The following is a 19,389-nucleotide window of genomic DNA, read 5'->3' as shown; positions in this document are numbered from 1 at the left end:
TTTCACATTATATACAAAAACAATGACAATTACAGCAAGAAAGAAGAAACAGGAAATGCTGTCATCAACAAGGTGTTCAGCAAAACAAATTTATAAGGTAAGACAAATACCTCAGTCCAGATATAAAAAATTCTAGATCAATTTGTGACAATTCTCCTGATCCACAAGGGCAGATCTATTCACTCTAATTCTATGTTTTGTGCTCTGATCAACGTCACTATTTATCATTTATTTCACATTATATTTAGAATTTCCTAATTGCACTTTCTGAACCATTTGAAAGAAAGTTTGTTGCAGTTTATTTTTACATATTTTTTGTCAGTTTTAGTTCATTATTTGTTTCCTATCGGCTCATTGTGCTGACTGAACAAATCAACGTAGCTTCACAAGCTTGAGAAACTAATTAACTAATTCTTAAGTTTGCAGAGTTATTAAATAAATGTGTAATTCAGTACATTTGTGTCTGTGTTTAAAAAAGAAAACCTTTCAAGTCAGTTCAGTTCCGTTTTTCTGTATCGGATCGGTATCTGCCGATACTAAACCTCCAGTATCGGTATCGGAGGTAAAAGCAGATCGGTGCATCCCTACTCAGAATGATTTGTTTAAATCAGAAAACAGCAGAATGAATAAGACATGAATGTTTCTCATGTGTTCTTTAGTTAATATAAAAGAGGCGACTGTAAATTGTCGTCCTGCTGAACATCTGAATCTGTTTCTGTTAGCAAGTCTCTCAGCAGAAGGAACATGATGTGCATGAAGGCAGAGTGTGTTCACATTTGGCCCACATATTGACGATGGGAGAGACTTCCCCACAGCAGACACTCCTCCTGCACCGGTCTGCTGCAGCCAGGCTGCTGCAGCCGGTCTGCAGCCATGCAACACCCGGGACTCCTGCCTGCTGCAGCATCATGTATGTATGCAAAGTCAGAGCTGAACTAAAAGGTGCAATAAACACCAAACCACTTTACCCCGCCCTGGCAGGACGTTACTGCCAGGGGGAAATGAAGTGTAAAAACACATAAGGGAGGACAGACAGAGGCATCTCAGAGCTCCTCTGAAAGCAGAAACGTTTTCCCTCAGTTCAGAGTTAATGGGAGGAGATTGCCGACAGAGGCAGAATGGGTTTATAAAGCGGGGTCAGAGGAAAATAGACACACAAATTGTCGGCCATGTTGCAAAAACACACGAGACACAAGAGGGGCGGAGCAGCGAGGATGGAGCTAATCGGTCACTTAATGCCTTTTGTAACGGATATAAATTATTTAAAATTGTCAATTATTTAAGGTGAATTTTGTAAATCATTTGTCCAAATATTGCAGATTGTTTATAGATGTTTGTCTGTTCAGATTAACAATCCTAAACTACAAACTAAATCCTTAGATTTATTTTTGATTTAACGGTACATTTAGTTTTTGATGTTTATTTCTACCTCATCTGATGCCATATAAATCTATCAATAAAGGAATCAATAATAAAGCTAATTAATCAATTAATCACATTATAAGTTAAAATGAGCTCCATAATTCTGATTATTAATCGTTTTTCATTTGTGTGGTTTATATTTTTGTTTATTGGTTTTTGTTGTTTGTTCATGTTTTGAGGGGGAGGATTTATTTTATCATTTTATTTATTTATTGGTTATTTTTATTTTAAATGTCTTTATTTTGTCATTTAATTTTTTTTAATATTCTAACTGTTATTATTTATTTATATTCAAAATATTTTTCTGGTTCCAGTGCTAAATGCTCTTTATAACATTAAAGTTTATTTTTTTAAACTTTTAAAGTTTATTGAACTTCATGATCCATTTGATTTTTTTGTGTTTGTTTTATTTTGAATATTGAAAATATCTTCCAGTTCAAGTGATTTGCGTTCTTTACCAAATGAAAGTTTGTTCAATTGTCATTAAATTTCTTGAAAATGGCCTCAAAACAACAACATTGTCGTTTATCGCGATAACTTCTGGAACAATTTATCGCTCAGGATAAAATCATGACAAGCCGAGTTCTCGACTCAAACACCGAAAAGAGAAGAATCCAAAGTTTTGACCATCTGACATGCATCTCACTGCATGGACACAAAGTCTGCCACAGAAAACAAACATGCATCAAACCGCAGGCCGATTCCCACAGAGATTACACGCTGCGATTCAAATGCAACATGTTGTTGATTCTGCCTCCTTTGCAGCCTTTTGCCTTCAGGTAGATTAAAAGTTTCCTCTGTGTATTTTCAGGAGCTGAGGGACCAGAGCCATGGCAACAACAGATCTGCATCTCCAGATCCCCATCCAGTTTGGCACAAAGGTCACTCATGGTTATGTATTTCATGGCAGTTAGGAAGTGAGTCCAGTCCGCAGCTGAGGAGGGAAAATGTTCCTGTTATGGAGTGGCTGCTGCGCCCAAATCAATCAGTCAGGGAGACGAACTGATGACAGGTGAAGCTTTACGGCTTCAGTCCAAACCATTCCAGAGGTTCAACATCAGCCCAGTTTGCCTAAACTAAACTGGGCTTGTTTTCGTCTTCATATCTAAATGTTGTTTATCGTTACTTAGGGCAGTGGTTCCCAAAGTGTGGGGCGCGGCCCCTATTGGGGGCGCAGTGCCATTGCAGGGGGGGACGCAGGAAACGGTTTGGATGAATAAAACCAAACAGCTACACAAAAGTGTTTCACTGTAAAGATGGTTTGCAGTTTGTTTTGTTGCAACCTGAAATGTGACATAAACCTCAGTGGAGTTGGAAAACAAAATATGTGTAAAGATTTATGTGTGGTTGAACGAGGTGTGGATTTTTTTTTCATTTTTTGGGGGGGATTTTATTGTAATGCGTAGGGGGCCCAGAAAATCTTTGGGAACCACTGACTTAGGCCTCGGCGATATGGTATATATTTTTCAAAACAGATGCAATTTTAATTGATTCCCACTTTCTTTCTCAAAAATGAGTTTTTCTGTCAGTCATTCCCTCTTTGAGTTGTAAGACGGGGTATTAGCGCCAGGCTGCAACAACTTTTGTGACATATTAGCAGAATAAAGAAACAATTTTACCAGAAGAAAGTTGATTCAGCTTTTACTATTCAGATATTGATTGGTTGAATAATAAAAATAATCAATAGATCAGCCGTGCAATGTACTGATGTTAAGAGGCCTGAGCTTTGATGTTAGACGTTCTCTAAGTTGTAGATGCATCCTTTGCTGCAAATGATCAAGTGTTCAATAAAGACATTTTATGTTATGTTTTAGGCAAAAACTAAATATTGAAGGAATTGAATTGTTTGCTTATAACCATATTTTAATATATTTCTTATATGCCTGCAGAATCTGCCATTTTTTCCGATTAATGGATTCATTGTCTGAATAATCAATTACAAAAAAAAAAAAATAGTTCAGAAGGCTGACATTTTTCCATCAAAAATGAGAAACACTGTTAATATATCTGTCTGAGCATAAAGGGTTTACAGAAAGCATCAGCTTCATCTTTTGAAGTGAAGAAGAAGGGAAAAAAAGATGTGGATGCCTGTCCAGTGGCCCAAAAAGTGGTACATGCGCTATATGTGAAGCATGGGGGCGCTACGCTGGAGGGGGCGCCAGAATATGACGGGAAGAATATTCCTAAAAGCTCGTGGAGGCTGTTTATGTTTTCATTTGAATTGTGTTGTCAGATGACAAAGAGCTAAAGATGGGAAAAGGAAGAGGGAGTAAAGTGATGAGAAATCTCTTCAAAGTGGTTTTGTGAATCTATCAGAGAAGGCTTGTGCATATTCAGGTTAGCGTAAGCTTCTAGGGTTGAAAATAGAGACTATAACAGAGTGGGAGGGTTTGATCTGTGTCGGAGGTGAGTTGACAGTGAAAGTCTTGGCGGAAACTGTGTGTGCGTCTTTTGTCTCTCACCTTTGAGCAGGGGCAGCGGGGTGAGCTCCACCTGGGAGCTCTGGTAGCGGAACTGGGACGAGCTGTGGGACCTCCTCTGCCGCGCTCTGCGCATCGACCTGCGCGGAAAGCCGTCCACCTTCTCCGCGGACGGCACCGAGAAGCTGGTGGTTGGCGAGGAGGGGCTGGACGGGGGCAGCTTGGTGGTCTCCATGACGGCTGCAGATGTGGAGCGCGTAACGGAGGATGGATGGGTGGGTGGGTGGGTGGGTGGATGGATGGAGTGGGTGGCTTTGTGAATCACAGATGGATAATCAGTTGATTAGGATGTAAATGCGCAGGGGAGGGGGGGAATATCTCTGGAGGTCCGGTCCTGGTTTGCGCCTCTAGGAGAGCCGGACTGATGGCCGCATCGCCTGAATCTCCTGGTTTGTTTTACGCACAGATAGAAATGGGCTGGCGGCTCCTTCCCAGTGATGCTCAGACACACACCTCTGCTGCTGTACTGGCGTCACACAGGCTCCAGCCTCGGTCATCGGCCTAAACGTGGATGTTCATTCAGGATAATAACAGCCTGGTGAGGAAAACCCGCAGAGCGCCTCCTGGTTATCCCAGAGAGATTAAAACAAAAACACAGATTCCCGATCAGTTTGTGGTTTATCCTCCTTATTAATCGGATCCGGTCCTGGCGGTGGATGATGATATCATGAAATCATCAGTCTGGGCCCACCTCGGCTGCCGCATCACTCTCGTCCTTCTCTCTGGTTTTATCGCATCCTCTCCTGGTTCCCTCAGCCGCTCCTCTGATCAACACATTCAGATATTTCTATTGGACTCCCTGCGGCTCGGTGATTGTTCTCCACCTGCTCCTCCTCCCGCCGCCGTCCTCCAGCAGATATCAGGGCGGAGAAACAAACGGAGCCGACATGTGCAGGTCCTCCGCCGCCGAGTCGAGCCGCGCCGCGCCGCGCCGCGCTCCCACCTCCGAGGAGCAGGAAGCAGACAAAGGGGAGAGACGGAGCCGCTCCGGAGGCCCGGAGGGGAAACTCTGGGCCTGCGTTACACAACCGGAGGAAACACACACGACTGTCCGACTGATCCGCTGAGCTGCCGTCCTTCTTCTCGGTTCCCGTTATCCGGTTATTACAGCGCCAGATTTGCGTCAAAGCGCACGGGACCACCGGAAATGACACAGACTGCCTTTTCAAATTAAATCGCAGCAAATTGACCAACATTCGTCTCTCACTTTTCTTTATAATTAACGAAACTTCTCTTTATTAAAACGGAGTGTTAGACCCTCATTTTGATAATAAAGTTTCAGTGTCACAAACATAAAGTCGGTGTATTACAAGAACATACAATTACCTCTTTATTCTGGTGATTTTATAGCTTTAGTCTCATAATACTGTGACTTTATTTTTATTAAATAAAATTTAAAAATCTCATTATGGCCCTGATACTCCATCGTTTAATTTCAGCTTCATTAACGTCATATTGGGACTTTATTCTTGGAATTTTTAGAATAATGTTTTGAGTTTTTTCAGTGTGGATCAATTTTTTTTTTTGTCATATTATTTTGACTTAATCATCATGTTAGTTTTTCTTTATTCTCAGGATTTGTTTTTCTCAGAAATTCTTCTAATTCCACAGAAAAAATATATATATTTTTTTAGTAATTGATTCAGTTCACATTGATTCATTTCTGTTGATTAAGACTGTCAGCTGACGAAAACTACAAGTTCATTTGTTTTTGTTTATTTTTAAGGAATTAGAAAACTAATTTCAGGGATTAATCCGAAATCCTGGGACGAGGTAAACTGCACTGGATTATGGATTAAGCATATAAAATAGCTGCCCGTTTATCACAAACTGTCTTTATAATTGTAACCAGACTGGGCAGCAGAAATCTTCCACAAAAAGGATAAGCAACTGAAAAAAAATTATTCAACTTACTTGTTGCATGTAAGCAAATTAAGTTTCAAATATATACAGTGTATTAAGTTGTCATGTTAAACATAAACAAAATAAGTTTGACAGACTTAATTTGATCTCTTGTAGCAAATTAAGTAATGTTTCTTATAAAGTTGGATCATCATTCTCTTTGTTCAGCTTTCAAGTGTAGAGTAAAGTTGAGTGGAAGGAAGAAGTGTGGTTTGTAAAGATGCACATGCAGCTAGGATAAGTCTTCAGAGGATTGAGACGCAGACTCAGCTTAAATTCACAAAACATTTCACTTGTTCAGCAGGTCTGGATACATTTTGCTTTTAATTGACATGAAATCACGTTTTCTTTCATTTTACAGGCAGATAGCGATATCCTGTTTATAAAATTGACTTGCAGAATTTCACAAAGTGGTTTAACTGCGCGTGCTTTTATTTTGACGGCGCCAACCGGATGCACGCTCGGCCCACTCCGAGCGCCTTGACTGCTGAAAGGTGGTGCAAGACGGGAGAGAAAGGCTCCTCACTGCAGATGACGCTACGGCATTGATTTATTTATTTATATGGTTTATTTATTTTAGCTGTGCGGCGGTGGGACGATTTATTCATTTCATCCGGATCATTTTTTGCGCCTTTCTGCAAATATTCTACGCAGAAAATCTGCAACATTGGTGCGATTTGGTTGTAAAATATCTCCTTCTGACCTCCAGCAGCGCTTTGACGTCCATCGGTGTATCTGTCTGACTCCCTCCTCCTCCTCCTCCTCCTCCTCCTCCTCCTCCTCCTCCTCCTCCTCCTCCTCCTCCTCCTCCTATTCCTCCTCCTCCTCCTCCTCCTCCTCCTCCTCCTCCTCCTCCTCCTCCTCCTCCTCCTCTCCTCCTCCTCCTCCTCTCTCCTCCTCCTCCTCCTCCTCCTCCTCCTCCTCCTCCTCCTCCTCCTCCTCCTCCAGGAAAGGTTGTAAGTTGAGGATCAAGCTTCCTCCTATTGTTCCTCCCAATCAGACCATCCAGGCTCAGGTTCCCACAATCCCCTCATCTTCCAGGTTCTGATGTTTTATTTCCTATCTAAACGAAACAAACTGACTTCAGATTGTTTGCTGCAGCGCAAAAGGAGAAATATTCAAACTGATTCAACATGGTCATGTTTTTATTTTTATCCTGATGATAAACGCACAATGGCCAAATGTATCGCGGTTGTTTCAGTTTTATTGATAAACTTCACTCAAACACCAATATGTTGGTATAATTTCACTACAGCTGATTAAATGCTTACACTGTAAAAATCTGTCACGTTACTTCAACTTTCTTGAAAAAAAAAAAGCTTTCTTAGAGTCAAAAGTTGGGTTAAAAATCATTATTTTTTTCAGCTGTAAAGTTTTTACTGTTCAAATCTCTGTGTGGTTTGATGGATAAAAATTTGATTATTGGTTCAGACGTAATCATTTACAAAGTCGTGTAAACCTTTCATTTTTTTGGACATAGATTTATTATTCAAGCTGTTTTTTTACAGCAAACTACACAGACGAGGTCAGACATTATGCTGGCGTTTAATGTCTGTGGAAAATTCACATAAAATTTGCTTTGTTAATGTTTTTATACAGCTTATCCAAAATTTTCTACCTCAAATCCATCTGCAATGCTGTTGACTGTTAGTCTGAGGTGATCTCTTTTTAAAGTTATATTTCTGTGATATTTTAACTGATTTAAAAAGAAGATTGGATCTTTTCAAAGATTCAAAGACTCAGTCAATATTCATTTTTATTAACTTGTGTCAGGTCTTGACCTTGTCCTGTTTTTTCTTTCCTTTGTTCTTCAATCCGTCTTATTTAAACGCTTCTTCTCTGACCAACTGAATGAAGACGTTTGGACATTTCCAGTATTATTTTTAAAGCTATTTTCGGGTAAAATGGAATCATCTACAGTTCAGATTTGCAGTTTTGTTCTACGAAAGTCAACATTTAACTAATAAAGAGAAAAATCACTTCAGGAGAGAAACATGCATGAATTTGATTTAATTTAATGTTTTAATCACGGAGTTAAATAGAAGTAGATAAAGATGTGTGCATTAGAGAAAAAGCTTTTATTTTACATATTTTTATACAAGATACACTACCACAGCATAAATACATCTGATAAATACACGCACTCTTAAAAACGCACTAAATTGTTAATATAAACCCATATATTTCCTCTCAATCTACAGTATATATCCATAAACTCTATATTTCATATGTAGTTACAGATTTAATCAACATGAATCATTAGAGAAATCTAAATTGTCACTTAAATAAAAGCACTAGCCTTTTGAAATTCAGTGAAAAACAAAGTAAATGCAGCATTTTCATCCAAAGCACGATAATTGTTCAATAATTAAATGGTCCATAAAAACCTCTCATTCATGCAAACTAAACTCATTCAGCATCTTTGGCAAGTTCTGGTTGATGAGACAATCCTTAAAATAAAATTAATGACATATAAATCAAAGCATCCAACATGGCTGCTTTATTTGGAGTGTGAATGTTTTCCTCTCCAATCCTCAGAAGATCTTCTAACATTAAATCCATAATCTGTTTAACTTGAGTTGATGCAAAAAAAATGCATGAAATGTGTAAAAATGTGATTTTCTTTAGAGATGTTTCTCCTTCATGGGCTTTTTTTGAGCTAAACTGAACAATCTGTATCTCTTCTTTTATTTCCTCATGTTGAAATCCCTTCAGATTTTTGTTTCATTATTTTCCACAAGGCAAATTTGTTTTTATGTGTAATAATGGATGAACTTTCTGAAGACTTTTTAATTCGTTTCCAATGTAAAAATAGATCAGAACTGTGATCATTTTTGCTGTTGGAAGGGAGCTGATACTAAGATCATTAATTTGAAAAAATGGAGAAATTTATTTAGTTTTTAAATGACCTGAAACTACTAAACTTTTGAATATTTAAGAGGAAAGAAAAAACTTTCTGTTTTAAAAGAAAAGATAGTTGAATTGCTAAAACAGGCATTTATGAGGTTAAAAACCTTAATATTATCTGATAAATGTTGATTTCCATAATTATCTTAAAAAGGTCACTTTGTGTCGTTGGCCCACAGGTGGCGCAGTTTACTCTGTTTTCTACTTTCGCTGATGTTCTAAAGTTACTATTATTTTTGCCTCCTCAGAAAAATCTCGTGATAACATCCACTTTTTGTGGCCAAAACGGCCATTCAAAGAGTTAAACATTCAGAAAATAATAAATATTTGTTATGTACGCTGGCGACTGGGCGTTACTCTCATATTTATGCAAAATTTGGAAAAATAGTTGATGCAAAATGTGTTTTATGACCTGAGACAAAACAACCCGGTGGGATCACTGAGTGTTCGGTGGTGCATGTCAGCTCAAGGCGGCGGGCGCCTGGCGTGTCGGCTGCTGCAGCGACTCATGAGTCATAGGAAGGTTTCTTCACCGTCACGTTGACATCTGGTACCTGCTTCAGCACAGACAAGACGACTGAAACCACATTAGTTCAGATCGCACTGCTTTGTCCTAAAGCAGAGATAAAACACTCTGTAGTGTTTGAGGAACTGGATTTTGCAGTGCAGAAATAAAAAGCAGCAGACAGGAAAGACAAATCCCTCAGCGTCTTTAGATGCAAAAATAAGTTTACAAAATGTGCAGCCACAGCTGTCTGGTTCAGTTTGGGAGCTTCTGATGCAAATATCTACAAATTGCATTTCCACGAACCTGCAGGGAAGCGCAGCCGCTGCACGTCGGCTCGGACTCTAACGGTCACAGACCCAACTGTTTCTGTATAAATTAAGAAACAGCTGACGACCAGGACCGAGTTATCTGTAGTTCTTAGAAACAGAGTGACTCAGTTCAGTTGATGTTGCAAAGTTTGAGACTCAAAAAAGAGAGTTAATTTTAATGTATTTCGAATGTTGTATAAAACAGACTGATGAAAATCTGCAGAATGTGCCGACTTTCTTATCTGATTAATCAATTAATTATCAGAATAAGCGACAGATTAATCGATTGCTAGGAGTGAAAAATAAGATCGAAAAAGGCACCAAGCACATCTGGTGTTTGGCATGTTTTTTCTTCCCTAGATTTTGGCAAACGAGTAATAAAACTCTTTGTTTTGATTTTACTATGTGCAAAACTTTCTCAGAAACCATACTGCGTTTATAGATTCCTTCCGATAAGTTTTGAAATCTCTTAAATGGATCCTGATGAGTCGTTTGTCTTGCTTTCTGGAGGTCTCTGTGGTGTCGACCAAAGGAGAACTCTCTGTTCAAACGGAGGGCAAAGTAAGAAGAATTGGGCTCAAAACAGAACAGGAACAAAATCAGGCAAAGGCCTGACAGGAGCTGATGAATACATCGCCCTTCTTTTGTTAAGTTGATTTATTCTTTGAAAGCTGCAGCTTTACTTATTTATTACCAGCTCACATTTTCATATACAGATGTATTAGCAGCCTTGGAAAACGTGTAAAATATTTAAACTAACTTGGTCTTTTATGAGATCATTAATACCAGTTCAATACCAGGAAAGAGCTTTTTCTGCTTTATCCAGTGGCGGTTCTCACATAAATTGGGCCCTGGGCAACCCGTTCCCTCTGCAGCCCCCCAAGAAGGACTTTAGCAAACTTTATTCCTATTTACATTTGTGATGGTAGAGCAGAAAAGTGTTTGTTCAGGCATTACTGTAACTGAAAATCTAAGTGGAAAATTATACTGCTGAAATAAAAATGATTTTTATTTTAAGGTTTACTATTAATGACATCCCTGGTAAAAATGACTAGAAAATGATCTTATTGTTGGGATTATATGACGACTCTATGCTATAAATACCTGATAGGATTTGATGCTAAACAACTTTAAGACACAATTCTTGCTGAATCTTAACTTGTAGGTTAATTTTATCTTATTTAAAGTTAACTGAGATGTTTGCACTAGAAAGTGGGCCCAAAAATACTTTGCGTGATTTTGTGTTTTTGTAGTGCGAGACGTTGGTTGTGTCTTACAGTTGGACTTCTCTCAATGTAATAAAAATAAGCAGCTGTTCTGTGATGCTACTGGTTGCCGAAGCCACTCAGGATCCACTCGTTGACCTCCAGCAGCTCAGAGAGAGACGTGTCCTTAGAGGCGGCTGGTGCTGGTGCATGAAAGGTGGTCTGACAGTGAATCAGAGGGCTGGGCACTGTGAGCAGGGACAGCAGGGACTCAGGAGCCGGAGAAACCTGTTGATCGTAACCTTCAATGGAGGCCGGAGGAGCAGCAGGAGGAGAGGTCACCAAGGTCACATCACTGCTTCCACTGAACCTGCAGGGTGGAAACTGAGGCAGATTCCTGCTTTGGTTCGGTAAAGCTGTGTTTTGTACCGCTGAGGAGGATTGACCTGCCGGTGCAGCTGCACAGGAAGAACTGAGGGTTCTTAAAAATGAAACGTCTGTAAGGCTTGGAGATGCTGAGGCAGTTGTGTTAGCGTTGTTTGTCAGTAGCTGAGCTGCTGGGGATCGAACGAAGCTGGTAGGCGGTTCACAAAACAAGGAATGAGGAGCTGGATTTGTGGAGAAAGAAGCAGAATAGGAAGAAGTGGATGAGGACGAGGTAACGAGGAGTTTAGCCGACTGGGCTGATGCTGCTGGAGAGGAAGATGAAGACGGGAGACGAGTCTTTTCAGGGTCACTGAAGGCTTTTAAACCCCCTCTGGTGTTTAAGGAGGAAGAGTCCTGCAGAGGCCCGGAGCTGCTTTTGCTATCTGCTGGGGACGAAGCGCCGTTCGCGAGGCAGCAGTGAGATTTGTGGCGCTCCAGCGCCATCTCATAGAGGCGAAGGTCTTTCTTCAGCTTTGCAATTTCCTTCTGCAGAGCTGAATTTGATTGCTCAAGATTCTGCAGCTCCTAAAGAAACAAGAGGCAAGAAGATGAGAGATGGGGTTACTTTATGAAAGGTGCTTTCTTGAACAGGTTAGGATAGGTTTATACAAAACAAATATGTAAATTATTAATATTTTTTTTAACCAAAATTATTCTCATTTTAGATTAGATTATTTTTAGATAATGAGATTTAGTCTGCTCAGTTCTGCGTTTCATAATGTCACCTTAAATCCACATGAACTGCTGCTGGACACGACCCGCAACTCAAAATTTACACACACAAACAACCACACATCTTTGAAAAGCATTAGTAGAGCCTCCTGCACAACCAACAAAAATGCAGCAGTTGGTTTCTAAACAGTGAGTCAACATGGGGTAGGCATTTATTGTATCGTTTATTATTCATTTGTAAAATTACTTTAATAATTTTTATTTAAATAATATAATTTCCAACTGATTGTTAAAAAACTGTCCATATTGTCAGGATTGTTCTTTTGGTTTTTTTTTTTTTCATTTTCTCCAAAGTTCAATAAGAGTATCAATAACTAACAACAAATTTGAAAATATGCACAACCAACCAGAATGCAGCCAGTGGTTTCTGAGTGGAAAGTAAACACTTGTGACCCATTGTTGTTTTCTTTCTATACAATTGGTTGGTGCAACATTTCCCCCAGAAAACTTGCCAAGCCTGATGGTTGTGCACTAGCTTTATATGTTTTTGAGTTAAAAAATGTTTTAAGTTGACAGAAAATTTGAAAATATCACTTGATAATCATGTGTTACTGAAAGATTGAAAGATTCATCCCTGAACACCAACGATAATGTCTTAAAAAATGCAATCATTTTGAAAAGACTTAAATGAATAAGCAATACATAGCCTGGTGGGGGCTCACAGTCGTGTAAATTAACACTTTGAATTTATCAGGAAAAATTTTATTACGGGAAGTGCGCTGAATGTTTTCAAAATTAGCAAAATGAAAAGTTAGCTCTGCTACTAGCGCATTAGCAGATTAGCGGAAGCGTGTGTGTGTGTGTGTGTGTGTATGTAAAGGAAGTGTGAGTAGGGTTGTCCACATGCTCACCCTCTCAGTATGTGCTCACATACTAAACAGTCATTTCCTTCTTTCTTATTATCCCTTTTGACGTGGAAGTAAGGAAACGTTTGTTCAATACAGTTTGTACAGGGAGCCACGTATTAAACCCTGTGGAACTCCCTAAAGGATTTGCAACAAATCGGAGATAGAATGATGATTGTTGTATTTGAACTGTGTTGCTGGAACGTTAACCAACTCTCCCTTATAGAAAAATATGTTATTAAGTCTCCAACTTCTATAGGCAACTTAAACCTCAAACTTTGTGCTTGGACGTTGCTTAAAATAAAGTATCCCTCGAATAAACCCGCATTAAGGATCTTTTCTCGCTCCAGATAGTGTAGTTGGGCAATGAATCGCTGACACAACGCTGTGCTTTTAACTTTTTCTTTAAATCAAGCAGCTTGCGGTCTCCATGCTTCTTCAAAATGTGGTTTAAACGACACTGAAAGCAGAAGTGAAAGAGATGAAAGACAGAAAACAAAAGTCAGGACTTACTACACATGACAGAGACACACCCATTCATAAAACCCGAGCGATTATGTTAAAGCTCATCCGACCGGCTCCAACAGATGCAGCATTCAACCGGATCAAGAAACACCTCAGGTGTTAAAGGTTCCACTTTCTCTTTGACAGACAGATATTTGTCTGCAGTACACATGACAGGCTTATAAACATTGGGATTTAAACTTTGGCCTTGTTATCTCTTTTAAATAAATCAAATTATTACAATAGAAATGTTTTATTCTTTTGGCTTATTTGCCGGAACCCTGAATTCACCTTTAACTTTATCTCAATTTACTGTGCAAAAATTTTGAATCATGACTCATTTGTCCAGACATTTTAAAGATCTGTTTAACATTTTTCGTTTCTGGGTTCAGTCCAGCACTTTACCGGTTTCAGCGGAGTGTTTGGCTTTGTTTTGTTTTTTGGGAGGTTGCATTTATTAGACTCCTTAATTTTCCATCAGTGGTCACTGAAAAAAAAAAAAGAAGAAAGAATTCTGACTTTTTCAAAATTCTGACTTTAATCTTAGAATTAGGAATTTAAAGTCAGAATTCTGAAATAAATCAGAATTCTTAAAAAAAGAAAAAGTCAGGATTCCAAAAATTAAAGCCATAATTGTAAAGTGGGAATTCTGACTTTTTTTTTTTTGCAGGGAGGGGTGCAAATAAATCATAATTCCAAAAATAGTCAGAATTTGAGAAAAAAAATTAATTCTGAGAAAAAATCTTACTTTAATCTCGTAATTCCATAATTAAAGTCAGAATTCTGAGATCTAAGATTAAATTATTTTTGACTCGTCTCTGAAAACAAATAGTAGTAATGGCGAGAATGAGAATGAGTGGAGTTTTTTTGTCTATCTTTTTCCGGCTATAGTTCTGGTAGCACCTGTTCTGAACTGTTTGATGGGATTTCCCCTCGTCTTTGAGATTTCAGCTTCGGGGGCATCATTTACTGAATTTCTGACATGTTTTGGTCAAAGTGCAATACAAACACAGTCCCTTCCACGCCATCTTTAGAGGTTTTCTTTACAACTGTTTAAGAGCAATTAATTTTGAATATAGTCAGTTTAACAGAAATACATTAAGTCAATTTTTATTTATTTTGATTTTATTTACTCTACTTTAGTTTACCTCAGTTCACATCAGTTCAGCTTCATTTAACATCTTTTTCAGAGATCCTTTGACTCTGTTGTGTATGGTGGTGCAGATATTTATGCCATTTATTGTGTTTTTGCCAGTGAGAAGGACAAAGAACAAAAGAATTAAATAAAAAAGAGAAATAACTTAAATATTTTATAGTTTAATATATTTAGAGCCAAAAAGCTGTATGTTTCAGACCCCTGAGATGAAAACTGTGATTCTTTCAATAGAGTTGAAGCTAAAATTTTATTTTTAATTCCTTATTACAATAAAAATATCAAGGTAAAATCTCAAATTTATCCAACGCACCAAGTAGTCAAATTCTATTTCCAGTTTTATAAGTGCACAGCCCCCTTTTTACCCCCCATCTAGAACTGCTCATGTCACTGAATAGTTTGTGTTTTTAAACAAATATTTTATGGTAAATCATATTATTGTTATTGTAACTAATGAAAGCACGTTAACTTCAGTCCCTCTGGCAACAGGTTCATTAAAACTGGTCATTTATGCTCCCATTTTTAAAGGCAGTGTCCCACGTTTTGGTTTATTTTGTCTGCTTTCCAGTAGTTTGTGCCCATAAACAGCTTGTGTCCAACAGGTTGTTTGGAAAATCATTAATCAGTGATTTAAGATGGATAACCTATTAATACTTTTTTAGAATTAACCTAAAAAGTGTGATAGGACAAATGTTTGCTTTAACAAATATATATATATATATATATATATATTATATATATATATATATATATATATATATATATATATATATATATATTTTAAAACATCAACAAGGTTTTGCCCATTTATTTTAAATGAAAGAAATAACTTAGATGTTAAGAAAAGGACGTGGTCCTGTCTGAGCTCCAGGTATTTTTTTTAATGGTTGGCTTAAAGTCAGAATAAAATGTTGAAGAGTTCAGGTTCAGCTCTGAGGAGGAAACGGGTCAGCAGAGGAAGAGAGAGGAATCTGTGTGTGTGTGTGGGGGGGGGGGTTTCAACGTGCATGTGTGTGTGTGTGTGTGTGTGTGTATGGGAGGTATGGGTAGAGAAGGGGGCGGGGCAGCGCTGAGGAGAGGCCAAAGGGAAAGTCCTTCTCTTGAAGCTGAGCGTTTACAAGAAACAGCTACACGCCTGCCGCCTGATTACACAACAGACACACATACACTCCCTGATTGTCACACTGTCAGTGTGACCAGGAAGGCGGCTGACTGCCGGAGGTTGAAAATGCAGGAAGCATGAAGAGAAACAGAAGTTTTCCCCGGTTTTCAGGGAGGGATCGTTTCGCACCTCGTGCAGCTCATCTGCTCTCTCCGTTTGTTTGCGCCGGCTTTTTCTCGCCGCGTCTCGGTTCTTTTCTCGCCTCTTTGTCGCTCTGGGTCGAGGCTGGTTCCCCTCTCCTTCTCTCTCCTGCAAAACCAAAAGCAGAAGGTTCAATTGCAACCCTGCAGAGTTGCAATTAAACACACTCCAAAAAAAATCGAGTTTACTGCATGTTCACTCAGACTTCACGTGCCTCCTGGCTTTGCAGCAATAAAAGGATAAGATAAAGGTGTAAAAGCTAAGCTATTACGAGGCAGCATGTGATTTCTAAAACTGACACAGAATATCAAAAAAATATAAGCAACTCTGGAAATATGAAGTTAAAACCGATCACCTTGAGACAGAAAGAAAGTAGAGCAGATTTCAGATATTTTTTTTAATAAAATAAAAATGTCAGGGTCTAATTTCCAGACCCTTTTTAATGATGAAACCAGGATAATTTTAGTAATAAAATGTGCTTTATGGCACTGTGTGTATATAAAGAGCCAATCTGCTGTATTGGCCAAAAGTTACTGAAGATTATGCTTCATTTTCAGGTTCAGTTTTCATCCACTAACTTGAATAAATTTACCAAACTCCTCCTGTTTCCCATTCCAATTAATTTGTTTGAAAACATTTAGAGTTTGGATTCTGTTTGCAAGTTAACAATTACATTAATCCATTAGTACATTAATTAGAAAGTGACTTTTAAGTTTTATGAGTTTGAAAACTTCCTGCAAACGACTGCATGGCTGCTGTCTAGTGGATTCAGAGTGAAGATAAGGATTATAAATGGCAGGAAATATTCCCATTTCAAAGCGAAGGTGAAAGTATGCAGATCGTAATCTCTTATGCTATTTTATTACAATAAACAGTTGGTTTATTTGAACTAACCGAGCCACTTTAGTTTATAACAACAAAAAATATATAGAAAAAAAAGAAAATTATTATTATGAGCCCACTTTGTAACAATTCAACTTTAGTAAGAGTTGAATTGAAATATATCACTCTGTCTAGCTAACATTTAAAAATACAGGAAAATAAATATGCTGATAAGTGGCAGGTCTCCATTGAGCAGTATGGTTAGGTTCGCTATTTTATGTACGTATGAGACATTTCAACTCACACTGAGCAGACAGGGCTAAACCCAAACGGCTAACATGGCGTCCCACTAGCGGCTAAACCTAAACAGCTAACATGGCGTCCCACTAGCGGCTAAACCAAAACAGCTAACATGGCGTCCGACTAGCGGCTAAACCAAAACGGCTAACATGGCGTCCCATTATCGGCTAAACCCAAACGGCTAACATGAGGTCCCACTAGCAGCTAGATCCAAACGGTTAACATGGCGTCCCACTAGCAGCTAAACCCAAACGGCTAACATGGCGTCCCACTAGTAGCTAAACCCAAACAGCTAACATGGCGTCCCACTAGCAGCTAAACCCAAACGGCTAACATGGTGTCCCACTAGCAGCTAAACCCAAACAACTAACATGGCGTCCCACTAGCAGCTAGATTCAAACGGCTAACATGGCGTCCCACTAGCAGCTAAACCCAAACGGCTAACATAGCGTCCCACTAGCAGCTAGACCCAAACGGCTAACATGGCGTCCCACTGGCGCGACGACTAACGTGACGCGCTAGCTGTTAGCATGTCTTTATTGTTGCAAGCAATAACGTTTTTCTGTGCGCCAATCGATTGACTGTGTTGTGTGACACCCCAAAATAAAATAAAATAAAATAAAAATCAAGAGGGTGTGTGATGCCACTAACTGTGCAGTTATCGTTGTTCATTGACATCGGTTATATGGGCCGATTTTACAACGGAACCGTACCGAACCGAACAGACGCCTACTGAAACGAAGCCGAAATGGGATTTCACATAATAGATACATGTCACTCATTATTCATACTGGTTTAACGTAGAGGGACTCCAGAAAACATTTGGAAGCCATATAGATTATTTCTATGTTGTACAATTTAAGCAGATAATATATAAATATCCATTTAAAACACAGGGTGACCAATTAGTGCCAATTCAATGTGAGCATATGGGGCCTAAATAGACTTATGGGTTGGGTATCTACTACAGAAAAACCTATAAAATTGGTTAAAATTACAAGCCATCACTATAAACAATAATTATTATTTGTGGGAAAAAATACTGCACAGTAATAGTTCAAATGAGACAACAATGACATTTAAATTTAATGATGGGCTTACCAGAGCAGAGGTGCTGCTGCTGTACTCCTCCGCCGACAGGGAGCCGCAGGGGCTGCTCAGCTCACTCATCCCGGTGTCCATGAACAGCAGGGGCATGTTTCTCCTCCAGCAGCTGGTCCGACTCTCACCCGGTCCGGATCAGAGCACATCCAGCCTGGCAGGGTGAGTCAGACCGACCCACCTGGACTGCAGGTGGCGCGGTGAGCCGCTGATGCTGTGTGAGGACTGAGCCGCTCAGTTTTGAGTGCAGGCGGTTTGACTCCCTGCAGATGATGATGATGATGATGATGATGCAACCTGACTCAGCAGCCTCTTTCGGTTTCTCTTTATTCTAAACGGCCCGGTTGATGCTAAGGCTGATATTTAGGTTGCCTTCACTTGCTGTTTGTTGGTTTCACTTAGCACACGTGTAAAACAAAAGGCGCTCAAAAGTCCCGCAAACATGGCGCCCCACACACTGACACTCGCGATGATTGCACATTTCCAGAGACAAATCTGTTTCCAGGAGAAAAACATTTGCGGCAACCAGAAAACTGTAACCGCTGTTTCCCACGACCCGTGAAGGGCTCCACGCTCTTCCAGACGGAAACTTTGACCAAATTAGGAGAAAGGTGGTCGGCTTCCGCCAAGTACAGGGAATTTCTGGAGTCAATTTTGCCGGGAAACGAGCAGAAGCCACCCCCACCCCCCTCAGAAAACTGCTGCTTTTACTGGACCCTGCGTGGAAAAGGGCTTCCCACGAATCCGTTAATGACTCCAGCTTGCAGCCAAAAGCTGAACACCATCCTGAGTCAGAGGTTTCTTCACAAAGCTGCTTTCTTTCTGCTCCTCTGCAGAGTGTACAGTAGTCCAAAAAGAACGTTCTGTTCAAAGGAAAATAATCCTTTGCAGTCATTTCACTCATATACGTATATATGGATCAGAACATAGTTTATTTCTCCCCTAGGAGAAATTGCGTGTTGGTAGACAGGCTCCAATCTAGAATGTTAAATATTAGCAAACATAACAATTAGTGGTATGGAATTTATAACACGTGTGTAAATACAAGAAATGTATGTATAAAATGCATTAAATGAATACCAATGAGAACGAGTATTTAAATGGAAATATGTGACTCTACAAAATTTTTCCTTCTGTCACTTCTGGACTGATATAGTTGGTGTAAAATATCTTATTTTAAAACTATTTCCACATTTAATACAACCTTTGTCCTGTTTGATTCAACTGACAAATAGCACATTTGAAAATGTATGAAAAGTAGCACTGACTAGTTGCACGCCCTTAAAGGGCAGTGTTGTGTGCTTTCCAGCCGCATAGGGTCGTTTTATAGCATAATGAATTAACTATGTTACCTTAAGTTGCTATAAATAAAAGCTGTATGTATCAAACATGACTTAAAATAAAATTTACTCTTTAAAAACTCTGCCTCCAGGAAGTCATCACAACATGTTCTTCTATTAACCCTTATACA

The 19,389-nt window shown here is 39.2% G+C and overlaps 2 protein-coding genes and 1 long non-coding RNA gene across 3 annotated transcripts in view; 1 reads left to right on the top strand and 2 right to left on the bottom strand.

The window, feature by feature from the left end:
- The window catches only part of LOC129373227 (uncharacterized), a 42,216-nt gene extending 38,998 nt beyond the window's left edge, over positions 1 to 3,218 (top strand). The window contains exon 3 of the long non-coding RNA XR_008607328.1: positions 2,234 to 3,218. This is a non-coding gene — a long non-coding RNA (uncharacterized LOC129373227). The remainder of the gene's footprint in view (positions 1 to 2,233) is intronic.
- ppp2r5b (protein phosphatase 2, regulatory subunit B', beta) overlaps positions 1 to 4,975 on the bottom strand; it is a 40,749-nt gene extending 35,774 nt beyond the window's left edge. The window contains exon 1 of the mRNA XM_055051041.1: positions 3,885 to 4,975. Coding sequence (XP_054907016.1) covers positions 3,885 to 4,077 — 193 coding nt within the window. The 5' untranslated portion in view covers positions 4,078 to 4,975. The remainder of the gene's footprint in view (positions 1 to 3,884) is intronic.
- Positions 4,976 to 7,949: 2,974 nt separating this feature from the next.
- batf2 (basic leucine zipper ATF-like transcription factor 2) lies at positions 7,950 to 18,172 on the bottom strand. The gene is made up of 3 exons (XM_055050944.1): positions 17,919 to 18,172; positions 15,684 to 15,803; positions 7,950 to 11,683 (listed from the first exon to the last, which is right to left on the bottom strand). The coding sequence occupies exons 1-3, from the start codon at positions 18,012 to 18,014 to the stop codon at positions 10,853 to 10,855; spliced, it is 1,047 nt and encodes a 348-aa protein (XP_054906919.1). The 5' UTR covers positions 18,015 to 18,172; the 3' UTR covers positions 7,950 to 10,852.
- Between the last annotated feature and the right edge of the window lie 1,217 nt (positions 18,173 to 19,389).

The sequence above is a fragment of the Poeciliopsis prolifica genome, unplaced genomic scaffold (assembly GCF_027474105.1).
Source record: "Poeciliopsis prolifica strain line A6 unplaced genomic scaffold, Auburn_PproV2 SCAFFOLD032, whole genome shotgun sequence".
Lineage (NCBI taxonomy): Eukaryota > Metazoa > Chordata > Actinopteri > Cyprinodontiformes > Poeciliidae > Poeciliopsis > Poeciliopsis prolifica.
The sequence above is the reverse complement of the archived record's forward strand: the minus strand, read 5'-3'. Positions and strand labels throughout refer to the sequence as shown.

Excerpts from the sequence above, each read along its gene's own strand:
- batf2 (XM_055050944.1), bottom strand. The coding sequence starts at position 18,014 with ATGCCCCTGCTGTTCATGGACACCGGGATGAGTGAGCTGAGCAGCCCC. Across the intron at positions 15,804-17,918 it reads GCAGCAGCACCTCTGCTCTG|GAGAGAGAAGGAGAGGGGAA; the intron begins GTAAGCCCATCA and ends TTGGTTTTGCAG. Across the intron at positions 11,684-15,683 it reads GAGCAGATGAGCTGCACGAG|GAGCTGCAGAATCTTGAGCA; the intron begins GTGCGAAACGAT and ends TTGTTTCTTTAG.